This window comes from Nomascus leucogenys, chromosome 18, assembly GCF_006542625.1.
Source record: "Nomascus leucogenys isolate Asia chromosome 18, Asia_NLE_v1, whole genome shotgun sequence".
Taxonomy (NCBI): domain Eukaryota; kingdom Metazoa; phylum Chordata; class Mammalia; order Primates; family Hylobatidae; genus Nomascus; species Nomascus leucogenys.
Genome location: NC_044398.1, coordinates 92,148,031 through 92,166,098, shown reverse-complemented (window position 1 = coordinate 92,166,098; position 18,068 = coordinate 92,148,031). Strand labels below are relative to the sequence as shown.

At 45.8% G+C, this 18,068-nt stretch overlaps 1 protein-coding gene across 6 annotated transcripts in view; it reads left to right on the top strand.

The window, feature by feature from the left end:
- Positions 1–18,068, top strand: part of CLEC16A (C-type lectin domain containing 16A) — a 239,460-nt gene that overhangs the window by 55,562 nt on the left and 165,830 nt on the right. For 4 of the 6 annotated variants that reach the window (XM_030798971.1, XM_030798974.1, XM_030798972.1 and 1 more), the window contains one exon: positions 2,989–3,220. In XM_030798971.1, the coding sequence (XP_030654831.1) occupies positions 2,989–3,220 (232 nt within the window). The remainder of the gene's footprint in view (positions 1–2,988; positions 3,221–18,068) is intronic. The other 2 variants (XM_030798973.1, XM_030798976.1) reach the window with 1 other exon arrangement.

Below are 18,068 nucleotides of genomic sequence, written 5' to 3'. Positions count from 1 at the left end.
GCCTCCCAAAGTGCTGGGATTACAGGCATGAGCCACCATGCCTGGCCTCTGAATGAACTTTATATCCATGGGTTCCTTTGGTTCTAGGGGGCCAGAATTACTCTCCCCATGTTTTAGAACAGGAACCTGAGGCCTAGGACAGGCCAGCTGGGTTGGAGTTCAGACCACTCTGGCCAGCCCCAGGCGCTGAGCACTTTGTTTCACTTCGTCAGTTCTGCCAGTTTGTTCTTTACATCTGAGTCCACACAGAGCTTAGGGAGGGGTTCTATATCTGTCTGTGTGAATTTCTGCTCTTAATTTCAAACTAGGGGACGTTTTGCCCTGCGCTTGGTCTCTATTTTCTGTTTCTGAAAGCTTTGATTGCTGTGTGGCCGGCTCTGAAATTCACTAGGAGTTGGCAGTGATGGGAGGAAGCTAACTTCCTGGGTTTGGATGCTTCAGGAGAAGATGAGAGGGTGACTAGGCTGCATTCGATCACCCAGCATCCTAAGCGCGCTCTGATGGATGCTGTCTGTGAAGCAGTGCATTCTCAGAACACTCCCATCTGGGGGCCCTCGGTTATTGGCGTCTGTAATACGCTATCTGGGTTTCCTGGACAGTAGAATCATGCAGCAATTTATCTGTCATTTTTTTGTGGTTGAATAATCCACAGTGGGCAAATAAAAATTAATGTTTGTATTTGGATGCTAATTCACCTTTCGATTAGGTTTTGTTTTGAGCGTTATTGAAATTAATTTGTGTTCCTTGAGCACATTTCCATTTATTGGCAAGGTACGGTGTCCCCCAGCATATAACTGGTGGTCGTTTGGGGTAAATTCAGATGGATAATCTATATCAAGATAATGGAAAAGTTTATTTTAAAACTTCTTTTAAATGACAAAATGATGTCTGAACATTATTCAGACCCTGGTAAGAGAAAAACACTTCAATCAAAATCCTGCCCAAAACAAATCAATTTTCTTCTGTCTTTTGCTCCTTTCTAGTCTGCTTGCATGTCTATACTTTTTTTTTTCTTTTCTTTTTTGAGACAAGATCTCACTCTGTCGCCCGGGCTAGAGTGCAGTGGTGCCATCTTGGCTCACTGCAACCTCTGCCTCCTGGGCTCGAGCGATCCTCCTACCTCAGCCTCTCGAGTAGCTGGGACTACATGGGGATGCCACCATGCCCAGCTAATTTTTCTATTTTTTGTAGAGATGGGGTTTTGCCATGTTGCCCAGGCTGGTCTTGAAATCCTTGGCTCAAGTGATCCTCCCAGCTTGGTCTCCCAAATTGCTGGGATTACAGGTGTGAGCCACGTGCCTGGCCTTCCTCTTTAAAGAGCATTAAATGTAGAATTAAGTTTTAGCTCCTGGTGAAACACTGTTCTTTTAGGAAGAGTGTGAGCTTTGGAATTGGCAAGCCCCAGTAAGCCCCAATTCAAATTCTGACTCCAACTCAGTAGCTGTGTGACATTGGGCAAGTTATTTAACCTTTCTGCTCCTCTATTTTCTCAACGATAAAAATGGGACTGATAATTCCTATGTATTATGGTTGTTATAAAGACTGAGATATAGCAGTATGAAGCATGAGCCACAGTTGGCACTGGCCTCATTCTGTCGCCCAGGCTGGAGTGTAGTGGCATGATCTCGCTCACTGAAGCCTTGACCTCCCGGCCTCAAGCAGTCCCTCCCACCTCAGCCCCGAAAAGTGCTGGGATTAGAGAGGTGAGCCACCATACCCGGCCGTCTCTGACTTTTTAAAGGAAGAACTTCGTCCTTTGGGGCGAGCTGATCTTTGACTTATTGCTGATACTTACTAGGCTCCCTTTCTAATGAGAGCCAGAATTTGACAACACCCACTACACCTGGCTTTTTCTTTCTGGTTATTTATCTTTAAGATAATAGCAAGACACACTAGTGTTCTATTGCCTGTAGTGATAGTTTTGTTTAAAATGAACTTATTTGGGTTAAAATTAATAATAATATCAGTGGGCTGTAGCTAAGACACAGCTTGTGTGGCTGGTACGTGGTTTTGAATGCCAGCTCTGCCACCTCCTAGCTGTGTGACCTCGGGCAGATCCTTTTCTGTCTCTGTGCTTCAGTTTCTTCACCTGTAAAATGAGGATGATGCAGTAATATCTCATGGAGTTGCTGTAAAGTTCAAGTGAGATCATATAGTCAGAGCCTGAGAACAGCATCTGGCACATAAGAAAGTACCACAGCAGTGTTCATCAGAAGTTTTCCTTACACAAACAGCTAACATTTGGGGAGTGTAGAGCTGCTGCTGGTAAAGTGCACGATATCTGACTTAGGGCAGTAGACAGTAAATGGTAGCTGGCACTGTTGTTTTGATCGTTTGATGATGATATTAATAATGGGCATAATAATAGATCTGGAGGTGGCATTTGTTTTGGAGATTAATTTCTCTTTATTAAAATATGTTTTTATTGTCTGTATTCATGGGGTAAAAGGACTGTGTTGCCCATTGACGTATTGCACTGTGATGAAGTCAGGACCTTCACTGCATGCATCACTGGAGTAATGTGCACTGGACCCACCAAACACCCTCCCATCATCCACCCCCTCCAACTCCACCACCTCTCCGAGTCTCATTGTCCATCGTCCCACACTCTGCTGCCATGTGCACATGTAATTTAGCTCCTGCTTATGAGAATATGCAGTAGGTGTCTGAGTTATTTCACTTAAGATAATCGTCCCCATGTTGCTGCAAAAGACATGATTTCCTTCTTTTTTAGGGCTGAATACTACGCCATCGTGTGTATACACGTCATTTTCTTTATCTAGTCCCTGTTAGTGGACACTTAGGCTGATTCCATGTCTTTGCTATTGTGACTGGTCCCACAGTAAGCATGCGAGTGCAGCTATCTTATGATATAATGGTTTCTTTTGGAGATGAGTTTCTTAGCACAGAAACTTTTGGGCAACCTGATAGCATCCAGCAGGATTCCAGGGTTCGAATTCACCTGTTGCCTTCGTTGGACTTTCCTAGGCCAAGCCCAGCATTCGGTGCTTCATTAAACCCACCGAGACACTCGAGCGGTCCCTTGAGATGAACAAGCACAAGGGCAAGAGGCGGGTGCAAAAGAGACCCAACTACAAAAACGTTGGGGAAGAAGAAGATGAGGAGAAAGGGCCCACCGAGGATGCCCAAGAAGACGCCGAGAAGGCTAAAGGTACAGAGGGTGGTTCAAAAGGCATCAAGACGAGTGGGGAGAGTGAAGGTGAGTGTCCCCGTGAACGCCACCCTGCGCCTGCGCCGCCAGCCAGCCCGCCAGCGAGGCTGCCACCTGTGCCCTCTCCACCCTGACTTCTGCTCCCCACAGTGTCCAGCCAGTGATTCGGTTCCTTCCTCACACTGGCGTACCTCATTCTATACAGCCCTGCCACTCGGAGGCTGCTGCAGGTGTATGTCATATGCAGATCCAGGGCAAGTCCCGCCCTCATGGGATGGGTGACGTGGGGCCAGGTTTCCTCACCTGTTAAAGGAGGGTAACAAATAGTACCTACTTTGTAGTGTTCATTCAAGAATTAAATGAGTGAATATGTGCAATGTGCTCCAAACAGTGCCTGGCCCATTCTAAATGCTGCAAGGGTTCCATGCTGCAGAAGTGTTTGTCATTATTATGACTGTAGGAGCAGCATGGAATTATAATTATCTTTATCCTTATTACTGATATAATTAGTCCCAATAACCTGGGGTTATGATTTGCATCCTGTGCACTGCGGGAAGAAAGAGGATTTGTATTTAATGAAATGATATGCTTGTAGGCTGAGTGCAGTGGCTCACACCTTAATCCCAGCACTTTGGGAAGGCAAGGTGGGAGGATCGCTTGAGCCCAGGGGCTTGAGACCAGCCTCGCCAACATGACGAGACCCTGTCTCTACAAAAAAAAAAAAAAGTAGTATTTTTAAAATACTGAAAAACCGGATATAACTCCCTCAATTCTTACGTTAAGGTTTTTCAAGTCCTGTCTGTTTAGAATGAGGTGCACTCGTGTGTAGTACGTATGTGCTCCATAAGCAAAATCATTCATTCCTCCTTTTGCCCTTGTTGGGAATTCTGGTCGATTTTTCACCTCCCTCTCGTTGAGATGCTAAAACCTTCTTGAATTGGAGATCATTTACTCTGGGATTAAGCAGACTGGAACTGCCCTATTGCTTGTGTCATAGGCCAGGCTCACAGCCACACAGCTGGGGTCTCTGCCCGTGGTCCTGGGTACTGGGGCTGGGGGCAGCGGGAAGTGATGGGGAGCTTGATACTTGGTAGAAGTGGAGCTGGGGCTCTTCTCAGGAAGGTCTGGCCACGCCTTCTGGAATGAACTTGGCATCTCCTCAGCAGTCTGGCTGCAGTCTCTGTGGGTGTGGGGAACACTTCCTGTGAGCCCTCCTCCTGGGCCTTGGGCTCACAGTGGCTGCTCTGAAGCCAGCTCTCCACAGCCCTGTCAGCAAGGACTGCGTGAGCTTCCCAGTCCAGGGCATCTGAAACTGTAACACAGAGCCACTCGTTCAGTGACTGGGAGCTCATTTGCTTTTGGGAGTTGCCTGAGATTCTGCAGTCAAAGAACGCCCCCACCACCACCTTGCTTGCTCCATCATGACTTTCTTGGCAGTTGTCAGTGAATACCATGATCACATTTCAACAAGTGTAACCAAAATGTCTCTCTGGTGCCACCCAGACCTCTTTTTAAGGTTGAGATCTCCAGCCTCTTCTTATTTCTGTTTAAAGTGTGCAGTAGACATTTTGGTTTAGGAATTCATTTTTGGCCTGGGAAGCCTTTACCAATAAATATCACTGTGGTGGGGAGGGGAGGGCCAAACACAAGGTAAGCCATGCTAATTTGCTTATTGGGGTCATTCTGATTATTTTGTTGTTAATGCAGAAGAAAAATGTCTGCCTAATCCCTAGGTTTAGTTGTTCTGTTGCCACACTAGGGGAGAAATGGACATCTTCACCTCATTTTGTGCATTGCGTTCTCATCGATTTTGTTTTGGAAAGATGCTACCTCTTTCATTCCAGTCCTTTTAAGGATGCTCTCTAACCAGGCCTCAGCTGTGACTAACAGTGGTGTGGATCAGACAGGCTTGGCCCTAAAATCACAATCAAATTAGTCAGCCAGCCAGCCCAGTCCTGGCACACAGGGGCTTCAGGCCAGTTCTGCAGGCTGCTGCTTCAGCTTGAACTGCTTGAATTAGAGTAGGGGCTCCTGGAAGCTGTGCCCGGCTGCCCTGGGCAGGGTACAAGGGAACGAATTTCCGCCGCCTCCAAAAGCCTGTTTTCCAGGTGGTTACTCAGCCAGATTGTGCTACACAGGACCCAGGAATCTCCCCAGAGGCTTTGCTTGAACAGTTGGTGCTTCAGGGCTCAGTCACACATGGCTCTCAATGACCGCCTGTGCAATTTTGGTGCCCTCCTAATTTCTTGAGCACATTAGTCATTTCAAAATATGATGGATCTGTCATTTTGTCACTCAGCTCACCATAAATAAATACAACTTTCATAGACCGGTCCTGCCAGGCAACAGCACTTGTATTCTGGAGCTTTCTGAATTACATATTTGCTTTCTTGATTATTTGTAAATGTGAAGGTGCAATTGGTGGGTGTTCTCTCCTTAGACTGTATCTGTGTTTGGATGAAACTGCACAGCTGTTAATTCCTGTGAGTCGGAAGGGTGTCAGGCACATTTCATCATTCACATTGCATACCAGAGAACAGTGTAGATGCTGGGCGGTGCCTAGATGATGCGAGATCTGACTCGCGGTCATGTCTCAGCATCTAGGTTTATTGTGTGTCTTGGATGGCCTCTTGAAGCTCTGGACCTCATTGTCCCTGTCTGGAAATTTCTGAATATAGAAAATATAATTCACATGATGACTTTTTTTTGTAAGTGAAGATACGTTGATACTTGCAATTGCAAGATTTAGAAATCTAACTCAGACTGGCTTAAGCAAAGAGGGTGTTTATTGTTCATGTTCCTGGGAAGCTTGGACAGGACTGGGCCCAAGTGCGCTCACATCCTGCCAGCTTGGCCAGCAAGTGGAGAGAGGGGGCTTCTCCTTCCCAGTGGCTGCCACTGAAGTCCTAGGGCCAATGCTTGTGGGTACTGTGGGCCTAGCTTGGGTCCGCCCCCCACCCCCAGAGATATTCTGGACCAATTGGCCAGGCCCGCATGACAAATCTACACTACAGTGGCTCCCTCAGTAAAAAATGAGATGCATTTATCAGAAGCAAGGGGCGTGGATGCTCGGCCAGCAGAAATAGCAGATTTCCCCCTAGAAAGTCACACTGTATTTCTGGGTACTCCCCTTCTGTCCCAAGGCCATCTTCTGCCATCCTATTTTGAGATAGACATGTGGCTCTTTTCTGTTCCACATTATTTCTTCTCTAGAAGCTCCTTTCATTGTCCCTAGATCCATGGACTTGTCGACAGACAGACATGGTGACTCTTAAGGAAAGAGATGCTGACATCTGCCTCTGCATACCCTGCCAATCCCATTTTAGTAGTGAAATTTTGACTTTAAAAGACAGGGGGAAAATACAGGAGTAAAAAAGGCATGTGGTCACGAGGCACAGTTTTGCCATGACCCGATTTGGTTATGGCATTAGTGTGTGTTTTGTTGTTGTTATTTTTTACAAATGCAGCACCCAGAATTCACACCTCCTCCAGATTTAAGCTCAGACAAGGAAGTTGTGTGAAATGAATATGCACCCCTGACCCATCCACTCCCTTCCCCAGTCTACAGAGGAATTTGCTGTGCCTCAGGTCCCAAGTAATGGGTGACTCTGCAACCAAGAAATCACAGGGCCCCTAAATTTGCAGAAATTAAATACTAAAAGAAGAAGGATGTCATCCTCCCTGTAGGCAAAGAAGCATTCACTCTGCCCAGGAAGGCAGACTTCCTAGGGTACATGGTTGTTTTTTAGCTTGCCCTTGAGTCTGAAAGGACAGTTATCTCTTTTGGAATTTACTTGGAGCAGTAACTTAATAAGCATATCCGAGGGAGTGAATCCTTCAAACTCCTCATCTAAAAATGGGGCTGGACTACTGTTTTTTCTTGCCTATGGAAAAAGTAATTGCCCGGCCTGACCTTCAAAGCCTACTCATTTGTTGAAATTCCAGTAAGGGCATGGAGTAAAGACGATAGGCCTTTGAACTTGCCAGGTTAGCTGGGTTTGAGAGGGTACCTGGGAGTTTAGAGACCCATCTTTGCCTTTTTCTTTTTATTTTGGAAGTCTCTACTGAAATGAGATGAAACCTGGCCTCATTTCCAGCCCCTCTTTCAAAATTAGAGCCAGCCCCAGGCCTGGCAGTGTCTTGGTTGGGGCAAGCCAGGGACTGACTATCGGAGAGTTGAGATCTGAATCCCAGCTCTGCCCCTGAACAGCTGTGTGGCTGTGGGCAAGTAATTGCCCTCTCTGCACTTCTCCACCTGTCGAGGGGACTTCCTAATGCCTGGGCCTCAGATTGTCGTAAGTGAGAACATCAACCCTGTAGCATTCAGCTTGTGACACAGGAGCTTTCTACGAACCCTGGCCAAGGTGGAGGGCAGAGTGAGGCGCTGGAACAGCAATTTGGGTGTGGTTGCATGACCTCCGCTTGGGCACCAAGCACATTTCTGTGGGACCCGTTTCTCTTAATTTCTACAGCTAGTAAGTGAGCTTAGTGAGTGTGCAGGTGTGAGTATGTGTGTGAGAGTGGGTGTGTGTGGACGTGTGTGTGTAATGGTGGGAAGAGAGGGAGAAGAAGGATCAGCAGGCCCAGGCGTTGCAGTAGAGAGATGTTGTGGGGCTGTCAGCTTTTCAGATGGGCTTAACTGGGATAAGGAGGAGGATTGGAGGTGAATTAGGACAAAGCCTCTGAAGAGCAACTTCCCGAAAACCGTTCTGAACTCAATCTCCTGCTGGGCAGTAGAAGATAATAAAAAAAAAAAGGAAGGGCTGCCCCCAGTACTTAGAGCACTTAGCGCACACACTCTTGGTCATTGTCAGGGGCTGTTTGCTTCTTGAAATTCTGCTAAAAAGCCAGCCAATTACATGCAGGCGGTCCCTTATATCCTAGGTAACCAGCCAGGCGTCTTTCCCCTTAGCCTTCCTTTGAAGGTCTTCTTATTACCCTCTTGCCCTCTTTTTTCAGTCTGTCCTTGCTGTGATTGCTGGAATATGGAACACAGAGAGCAATTGAGAAAATCCTTGAATTTGTGAAGTCAAAGACTATTGGGAGGCCATGCCTGCCATTTCCCTGAAAAGCACTTCATTTACCAAATATTAATCAGATTCGAATGGACATCACCCCGGGCGAGTTGTTAAATTATTGCTGTAATTTGAAAAATGAGTGTGTCAGAGTATCGGGGAAGCTCAAGGATCTGGCCAGAGCTGTCATTTGGAGAGGCAGAAGTGGACGTCTTTGGGTGCTGAGGGCCCTCAGGACTCTCCTAGCCCACACCAGTGCCTCCCCACACAGGCACTACTTGGACAACAAGTGAAAAGATGTGACCTTCCCTGTTCCCTTTTTTTTTCTTTTTTTAAACTTGTGGTAAAATACGTATAACATAAAATTTACCATCTGAATCATTTCTAAGTGCACATTTCAGTAGTGTTAAGCACATTCAGCCAGGTGCGGTAGCTCACGCCTGTAATCCCAGCACTTTAGGAGGCCAAGGTGGGTGGATCACGAGGTCAGGAGATCGAGACCATCCTGCCCAACACGGTGAAACCCCGTCTCTACCAAAAAAAATACAAAAAATTAGCCGGGCGTGGTGGCAGGTGCCTGTAGTCGCAGCTACTGAGGAGGCTGAGGCGGGAGAATGGCATGAACCCAGGAGGCGGAGCTTGCAGTGAGCCGAGATTGTGCCAGTGCACTCCAGCCTGGCCGACAGAGCGAGATTCTGTCTCAAAAAAAAGAAAAAAAGTACATTCACGTTGTATAACCATCACCACCATCTGTCTCCAGAACTCTTCATTTTTCATCTTGTAAAACCAAAACTGTGCCCATTTAATAACTCCCCACCCCACCCTTTGATGTTCTGTCTTTATGGGTTTGACTGCTCTAGGTCGTTTATTCAAATGGAATCATACAGTATTGTCTTTTATGCCTGGCTTGCATCACTTAGCATAAAGTCTTCAAGGTTCATTCATGTTGTAGCATGTGCTGGGATTTCCTTCTCTTTCTTATTTTTAGGCCGAATAATAATTCCATTATATGGCCGGACTACATTTCTTTATCCACTCTTCTTTTGATGGACGCTTGGATTGCTTCCACTTTGGGCTACTGGGAATAATGCCGCTATAAACATGGGTATACAGATCCATTCCTGCCTTTGAGGCTTTCGTAGAATTGATAGAGGCTGCGGAGGGTCTGGGTGGTACTGGCCAAAGCAAAATGAGTTGGAGATTTGAGTTCCTGCTCCCAGCTTTGCTGCCTCATGAGCTGTGGGATGGTAATCACATTACTCAGCTCCCAGAGGCTGGAAACTTCAGTTGTGTGATGGGGCCTGTACCACCTACAAGGCTAGGCACTGGAGTGTTGGAGATGACGGGCCATGGTGCCTGGCATGGGAACTGATACTGTGCAGGCACTCATTTCCACAACTCAAGGGGGCAGTGCAAAGAAAGGAGCCCACAGTGGCCTGGGGCAGAGACCCATCGCTTAATGCCTTGGTACTTCAGTTTCCGCTGCCTTAATATGCAGAGTTGAGGGTACATAGGTATTTCTCCCACTTCAGAATATGGAGATGGTTTTAGATGGTACAGGGAGAGCCTTAAAGAATATGGTGGCCAGGCGCAGTGGCTCACACCTGTAATCCCAGCACTTCGGGAGGCCAACACAAGAGGATCACCTGAACCCAGAAGTTCAAGACCAGCCAGGCAACATAGGGAGACCCTTGTCTGTACGAAAAATAAAAAATTAGCCAGTCGCACTGGTGCGTGCCTGTAGTCCCAGCTACTCTGGAGGCTGAGGTGGAAGGATCCCTTGAGCCCGGGAGGTTGAGGCTACAGTGAACTGTGATCGTGCCACACACTCCAGCCGGGGTGACAGAGTGAGACCTTGTTTCTTAAAAAAAAGAAGATGGTGCAAGAGCTCTAATTCTAAATCACTTTCTCCAGGGCAGGGGATAGGGTGGGTGGGGGGAGCCTGCATATTTGCTGTGACAGGTATTTAATACTTGAATACCTCATTCATGTTTATGAATCTCCCTTTCTCAATGCACACAACAGGCCCTAGCACCTTTTTATTTATTCATCGTGTATATTTTTATAGTTGCTTTCTATTTATACTGGTTTTATGCTCATGGTAATTTTCCCAAACTTTTTGTTTGAAAATAATTTCAAATTTACAAAAGTTGCAAAACCAAAAATAGTATAAAGAACACCTGTTTACCCTTTACCCAGTTTCACCCTGTAACATTTCATACCATTTACTTTCCTATTGTATTTTCTCTGTCTGCACACGTGCCCCACACACCCCACACACATTCATCATGCCCCTTCCTCCGAAGCTTCATGAGCATTTGCTAAGATTAAGGTGTTCTCATTCATGAGCACAGCGCAGCTGTCAAATTCATAGTATTCTCCTGCTGTGTTCCTGTTGCATTGGCCTAATAATGTCTTTCTAGCATATTCTCTCCTCCAGTGCAAGGTCCAATCCAGAGGCGGGTGGTGCCTTCCGTTGTCACGCCTCCAGCCTCCCTTACTCCGGAACATTTCCACCATCTCTTTCTCTTTTGTAACATTGACTTTTTTTTGAGGAATACAGAACCTCCTCATTTTTTTGTTCTAATAAAACGTCCTTTGTTTTGTCTTTGTCTGATGTGTCCTTGTGATTAGACTGAGGTTATGCATTCTTGGCTGGAACACGGCATGGGTGGTGTCATGTACTTCTCAGGGTGTCACATCTGGAGGCACATGATGTCCTTCTGTCCCTCTTGGGTGATGTTCATTTTGGTCACATGACTAAGGTGTTGCCCAGTTTCTGTATTGTGTAATGACCTTCCTTTTCTTCCCAACTAATAAGCAGTCCACAGGGAGACACTTTGGGATCATACAGATATTCAGCCCCTTGTTAAAATTCCCCCTTAGATTTGGCATTTGTTGATGATTCTTGCCTGGTTCAGTCACTACCATGATGGGCAGGAAAAGATAATTTTCCACCTTCAGCATTCTCTCTGTGTTTAAAAGTCAGCCCTTGGCATTCTGTTGTAAGCAAGACCTTTCCCTTCTCATTTACTTATTTATTTATTATTGGTGTGGACTGATGGATTCCAATTTTCTAATGGTTTATAGTGCATTACTGTATTTAATTATTTTGGTGCTTAAATTGTCCCAGAGTTGGCCTGCAGGAACCCTTTCAAGCTGGCTGTCATGTGCTTGCCCAGTGATTTTTTGAGCAGTCTCTTACACTTTCTGGCATAACATGGTGTTCTGTGTTCATCTAGTACCTCCTCTGCCTGTCCCTGGAATTAACCATTTCTCTGGCTCCTGTCCATGGGCAGGGGTATTAGAGGCCAAGATTTGGGCACTGGATGTGCTCATTGCTACTGAGGTATCTTTGCAGTTTGGCCCCTTCAGTGGACAAAGCTAGGAAATCTATGTATGTACATATACAAAGTGTACATTTATACGTGCCTACATATGCATACAGATAAACATGCGTACACACACGTATTTTAGAAGTCATATGTTCATACCATTACCCCCAATTCCAGTGAATTTACAGGTTTTTTTTTTCTTGTCCTCTCCCATCTTAGATTTGTATGTTTCTTCTTGTGCACTGAGAGCCCTGACTCTTAACAACATCTACTCACTGATTTCGCCCAATCGTATAATGCATCTAAAAGCTTCAGAATTGCTTCACTTAGAGTTGTTTATTGCTTAAAAAACAGTTGAGGATGTTTTTGCAATTTTCCCTCCCCTATGCCCACCCCAATACTTTACTTATCCCCAAATAGAGGATATATAGCTGAGCACACTAAGTCCTCACTGAATATCATGGATAGGTTCTTAGAAACTGTGACCTTAAGGGAAATGATGTTTAAAGAAACCAATTTTACCATAGATGAGTTGATATCAACAGGACTTAAGTTCATGTGGCATACTTGTGGTCACAAAAACATATCTAACTTCTAAGTAAAGGCCCAAAACACTTCTAGCATTAAACATTGAAATAAATGTGAGCTGAACATACACTTAAGAAAGATTTATGGGCTGGGCGTGGTGGCTTACACCTGTCATCCCAGTGCTTTGGGAGGCCGAGGTGGGCGGATCATGAGGTCAGGAGATCGAGACGATCCTGGCTAATATGGTGAAACCCTGTCTCTACTAAAACTGCAAAAAATTAGCCGGGCAGAATGACACGTGCCTGTAGTCCCAGCTACTTGGGAGGCTGAGGCAGGAGAATGGCATGAACCCGGGAGGTGGAGTTTACAGTGAGCGGAGATCACGCCACTGCACTCCAGCCTGGGCGACAGAGCGAGACTCCGTCTCAAAAAAAAAAAAAAAAACAAAAAAAAGATTTATGAAAACATGTAAGATAATTACTTACCCAATTTTTGGTGAGTTAATGAATGAACAGCAGTCATGGTGGTAGTGGGTTAAATCAGGGAATAAATGTTTGCAAAGTGAAAAATCATAAGGAGCACCTCCTGCCTGCACGAGGTTCAAAAACAATCACAGATCTGGTAGGCTTGCTGAATGCTTCGCTGAATGCTTTCATACCACATCATTTATTGTCGTGCATTTGTATTATTGTCTACTTTATGAATTGTATTTGACAATCATTTGTATTCATTTATCTTCCAACTCGCACATTTCCAGTTTAGGATCTTGTATGACCGGAGCCTGGGTACCTCAGGACGCCAGGTGGGAGCCAACTCTGGACAGGCACCATCCTGTCACAGGGCAAACTCACACGCCCCCACACTCACTCAGACTATGCCTGTGTAGACATGCCAGGGAACCTAACATGTACATGTCTGGGATGAGGGAGGAAACCAGAATGCGTGGCAAAAACCCATGCAGACATGATGAGAACATGCAGACTCCACATAGACAGTGGCTGGGACTGGGAATCAGTTTTTTTCTTTTTATTTTCATCCATGTTATAATGCAACAATGTTGAATGAAATGATGTTATTCAAAGATCTGCTGTATTGTTGTTTATAAGCTACTCGGATTAGTCTGAGCATCCTCCCTTTCCCCATTCAGAGTGGATTTGGTATTCATTTAAAATAAATTTGGATTCAGGCTAGGCATGGTGGCTCACACCTGTAATCCCACCACTTTGGGAGGCCGAGGCGGGCAGATCATTTGAAGTCAGGAGTTCGAGACCAGCCTGGCGAACATGGTGAAACCCCGTCTCTGCTAAAAATACAAAAACGAGGCCAGGTGTGCTGGCTCACACCTGTAATCCCAGCACTTTGGGAGGCCAAGGCAGGCAGATCATTTGAGGTCAGGAGTTCGAGACCAACCTGACCAACATGGTGGCGCCCTGTCTCTACTAAAAATACAAAAAAATTAGCCAGGCGTGGTGATGCGTACCTGTAGTCCCTGCTATTCGGGAGGCTGAGGCTGGAGAACCTTGTTAGACCGGGAGGTGGAGGTTGCAGTGAGCCAAGATCATGCCACTGCACTCCAGCCTAGGCGATGGAGTGAGACTCTGTCTCAAAAATAAATAAATAAATAAAAATACATAAATGAGCCAGGCATGGTGGCGCACACCTGTAATCCTAGCTACTTGGGAGGCCGAGGCAGGAGAATTGCTTGAACTTGGGAGGCAGAAGTTGTAGTGAGCTGAGATCATGCCACTGCACTCCAGCCTGGGCAACAGAGTGAGGCTCTGTTTCAAAAAAAATAAGAATAAGAATAAGAAATTTGGATTCTTTTTTAAAATTTCCAGTTTAGGCTTCTTCCTTCTCATTCTCATTGATTTAATTTTCATTTTAAAAATGCATGGAATATTAGCAAACTGAAGTATCCTTCCTCCCTTCCACATCCCTTTCATTTCATTCCTGCCGTCTCTTATAGATAACCAACTTGATTTTGTACAGAAGTATCCTTCCTGTGTTTCTTTCTGTAAAAATAAGCAGATTTGTGTATGTTTTCTTCTTTTCCTTTCTTAAATACAGGGTAGCATATGTGTTCCTTCCACTTAGCAATATCTCCGGAAATTATTCCATATCAGTTCTCAGATCTTCTTCATTCCTTTTTACAAGCTGTGCTTGTGTATGTACCATAGTTGATTCAATCGGTCTGTTATGCCTGGGCATTTAGGTAGTTGCCAGTATTTTGCAGTTACAAATAATATAGTGAATATCCTTGTGCGTGTGCATTTTCATACTTCCAGAGGTGTGTCTTGTGGAGAAATACCTACAAGTGGGCTGCTAGGTTGTAGAGTATAATGGTGATTTAAAGTTTCCTTTTAAGCTTTATTTAAGTGAATAAAAAAATGTAAGAGTTCAAATAAAATGAAAAATAGTACAGGTGACACAGAGACGTGACAGAAATCATAAAAGCAAGCAAATAACTGAAGTTTGAGCAAAACGGGCTAAACTATCGCTTCAGTCCCTTCAAACTCCAAATAGTATCATGACTGAGGTTCAGTCAGAGCCCCCCTGGGAATCCAGCCTCAGCGCCTCAGTCCCGGCCTTGGAGACCATAGGTGGAACTCTGTATCCACATAGCCTACTGAGCTGCTTTCCTTGGTGGCAGCAGTGTGGCGCCTTCACCTTGGGAGGGAGGCTGGCCAGTGACAGCAGGGATGACTGGAGTTGAGTCCCACAGTGGCACAGAATCATGCCGACTTCAGGTGTAGCACTGTGAGGGGGTTCCCTGTGACCCTGATCATCAGGAGAGGTCAAGTCCTCTTTGATATCCTCTTCCAAAGATGGTACTCACTTTAAAGCAGTAAGAATCTAGGGAGCCCTTTCCCCCAGAAACCTGCTACCGACTAGTCCCATGCCCACATAGCACTTTGCATAGAACTTCAGGGAGTTGGCAGACCTATAAGGTTGTTTCAGTACCTGTAGGAGTTGTTTGGATAAAACTATCAAAAAGAAGAGCAAGAAACCTTTCCTTGACATTTGAAGATCTGATCAGCATTCATCTAGAAAATTAAGTGGAGCCCCTCCCTCTACAGCTGTGCTAGCTGGATGAGGACTGTGAGGTGCAGCTGTGGGCACAGGTGTCACAGCCAGGGTTTGGAAATCCCATTTTGTGTGGAGAGGCCCATGTGGGCCTGGTTCTGCGCCAAGATGTGACATGGGGGTTGGGGGTGAGGAAGGGGGAGCGGTCCTGGCTTCACTGCTGCACTTCCAGCTGTGTTAAGAGTCACTGCACTTCTGGGTTTCTGTGCACTCATATTCAGTATCCAGGGTTGGACCAGCCGGTGGTTTTCAGGAAGTTTTGTGTAAAGCCATAGAATTGCAGAAAGGGTCCTCTGTGGAGTGCACGAGGGAGCCCATGGCAGTCAGAGGCTTTTGATGCCCACCACCGTTTCCTGGAGCAGCTCTGCGCTCATCCGCTGACTGTGGTGGGATGCCCTGGAAGATTGTCCTTCAAATTAGTATTCAGCTGCTTAAAAAAAAGTTTGATGAGCTTGGTGCTGAATTGTCGTTACCCTCTTCTCTGCTCTGGAATTCTGCTGGTGTCCGAGATTAAGCCAGAAAGGGGACAACTACGTCACAAAGCTTGGCTTCCAGGCCAGGGCACTGGGGCTTGGCCCTGTAACCTTAGGGAATACTTGGAGCTGAGTTCCCACTGTGTCAACCAACCAGGGCAGAGCTGAGCCTGGGGAAGGAGAAATTGCAGCTGTAGGGGAGGTGGGCCTATACCACGTCCTCTGCCTTACAGGACAGAGGCCAGAGGCTGGGAGACAAGGAGGAGGCTGGCCTCACAGGCTTGCTTTGGAGTCTTCAGATGTCTGAGGGCAAGCCTTGTTAGTAAACACGAGCAAACATATATATATGACATTTAAGCGTACATCTCCCAAATATGTGTAATAATTTATGTATTATAAATTATATATAATATGATCATGCTAGTGTTATTGACAGTATAAAACAAAATCGATTTTAAAAGATGAGAAGCGTTAAAAGACCCACTGCCTAGGGAATCATCTTGCATGCCCACTGAGATCCATACCTACTTTGGAGATGACCAGGGTAGTTGGAGGGCACTAGGTGCCTGAAGGAGGCTGGTGAAGGTGAAAATGGGAGAAAGGAAAGAGTAATGTTTCCCAGACAGCAGTCTGCACCACATTTGAGCTCTTTATTTTTTTTCTTTTTTTTTTTTTTGAAACAGAGTCTCACTCTGTCACCCAGGCTGGAGTGCAGTGGCCCAATCTTGGCTCACTGCAACCCCCACCTCCTGGGTTCAAGCGATTCTCATGCCTCAGCCTCCCAAGTAGTTGGGATTACAGGTGCCCGCGACCATACCCAGCTAATTTTTGTGACAGGTTTCACCATGTTGGCCAGGCTGATCTCGAACTCCTGACCTCAAGGGATCCTCCTGCCTCGGCCTCCCAAAATGCTAGGATTACAGGCATGAGCCTCCACGCGCAGCCCACATTCCAGCTCTTGGCCAAATCTGTGTACTGTTTGCTGTGCTGTTTACTGGATAGCTTTCTTTAAATTGATTCACTTGTTTTTTTCCCAAAATTTAGCCTTATTCTAAGCACTAATATCCACAGAAGGCTTTCTGTGCAGCTAGAATTTTCTTCCAATGCACAATGAAATAAGTACAAAACTATGCAAACAAAGCATTTGTCCACACACCACTTAGAAAGCACTGTTGGCCCCCACCTGTGTGATGGTGCCCGCCCTGTGGGAGACTCTGATCTTTGGCATCTGACTTCAGATCAGATGAGAGGGAAGGGGGATGGTGAGAGTGAACCTCACATAGGGCCAGGGCCCATGTGAATATCGGGGGGGTGCTCCTCCATGCCAAGGGGTGCCTGCAGGTACAGTCATGCCTAACAGTCTGGGGAGAGTCTCGTGGGGCATGAGATATCTCCCCACGAGAACACTTTGTGCCCACGTTGATCACAGACTTTGTCGGGGAGTGGCCCACCCCGCCTCAGATTGCAGCCACCATGAATCATTGCCACCCGGGCCTGCTGCCAAAACATCTCGTGTTGGGTTAGACCATTCATTCATTTATCACTTATTGTGTGCCTGCTCTGTGCCAGACACTGGATTAGACAGTGGAGAACAAGACACATAAGACAGCTACAAAACCCCTGTTCTAGTGGAGGAAGGCAGACAGTAAAGAAGCAAAACAATAGAGAATAAAAGAGCCAAGTCGCAATAAATGCTATTATTATTAAGTAAAATCAAGATAAGGGGGAGGAAGGACAAATCTCCTCTACAGAAGAATGCCAAATAATTTATGGAGATATGCAAAGAGGTTTCAGAACCTAATGCCGCATTCTCTAAGTGTGGCCTGTGTTTACTGACTTTCTTCCACAGTATGGTATGGAAGGAGGAGGAAAAGTGACTTCACAGTGGCGAAAGCTGATGAACGTTAGCGTGGCCAAGTTTTGGAGATTAACATCAACAGTTATAAGTCATGTTGATAGTATGTGCCCTGATAGGATGTGATAAGAAGGGTACTTCCCCTCTGTGGTCCCCCTCCTCAAAACCTGTAACCCCAGTCTAAATAGCAGAAAGACACTGGACAAACCCAGATTGAGGGACTCTCGAGAATGCCTGACCAGTACTCCTCAAAATGTCCAGGTCATCACAAGCAAGGACAGTCTGAGAAACATCACATCCAGACGAACCTAAGAATGAGGAATCAATGTAAAAGGGATCCTGGAACACAAAAAAGACATTGGGAAAAACTAATGAAATCTGCCCAAAGTGTAGAGTTTAGTTTAGTTAATAATAATTTTTAAAGAGGTATAAAAAAAAAAAAAAGGCAGATGAAGGCCGTTGTGGTGGCTCACGCCTGTAATCCCAGCACTTTGGGAGGCCAAGGTGGGAGGATCATTTGAGCTCAGAAGTTTGAGACCAGCCTGGGCAACACAGTGAGACCCCATCTCTACAAAAATTTAAAAATTAGCAGGGTGTGGTGGCACA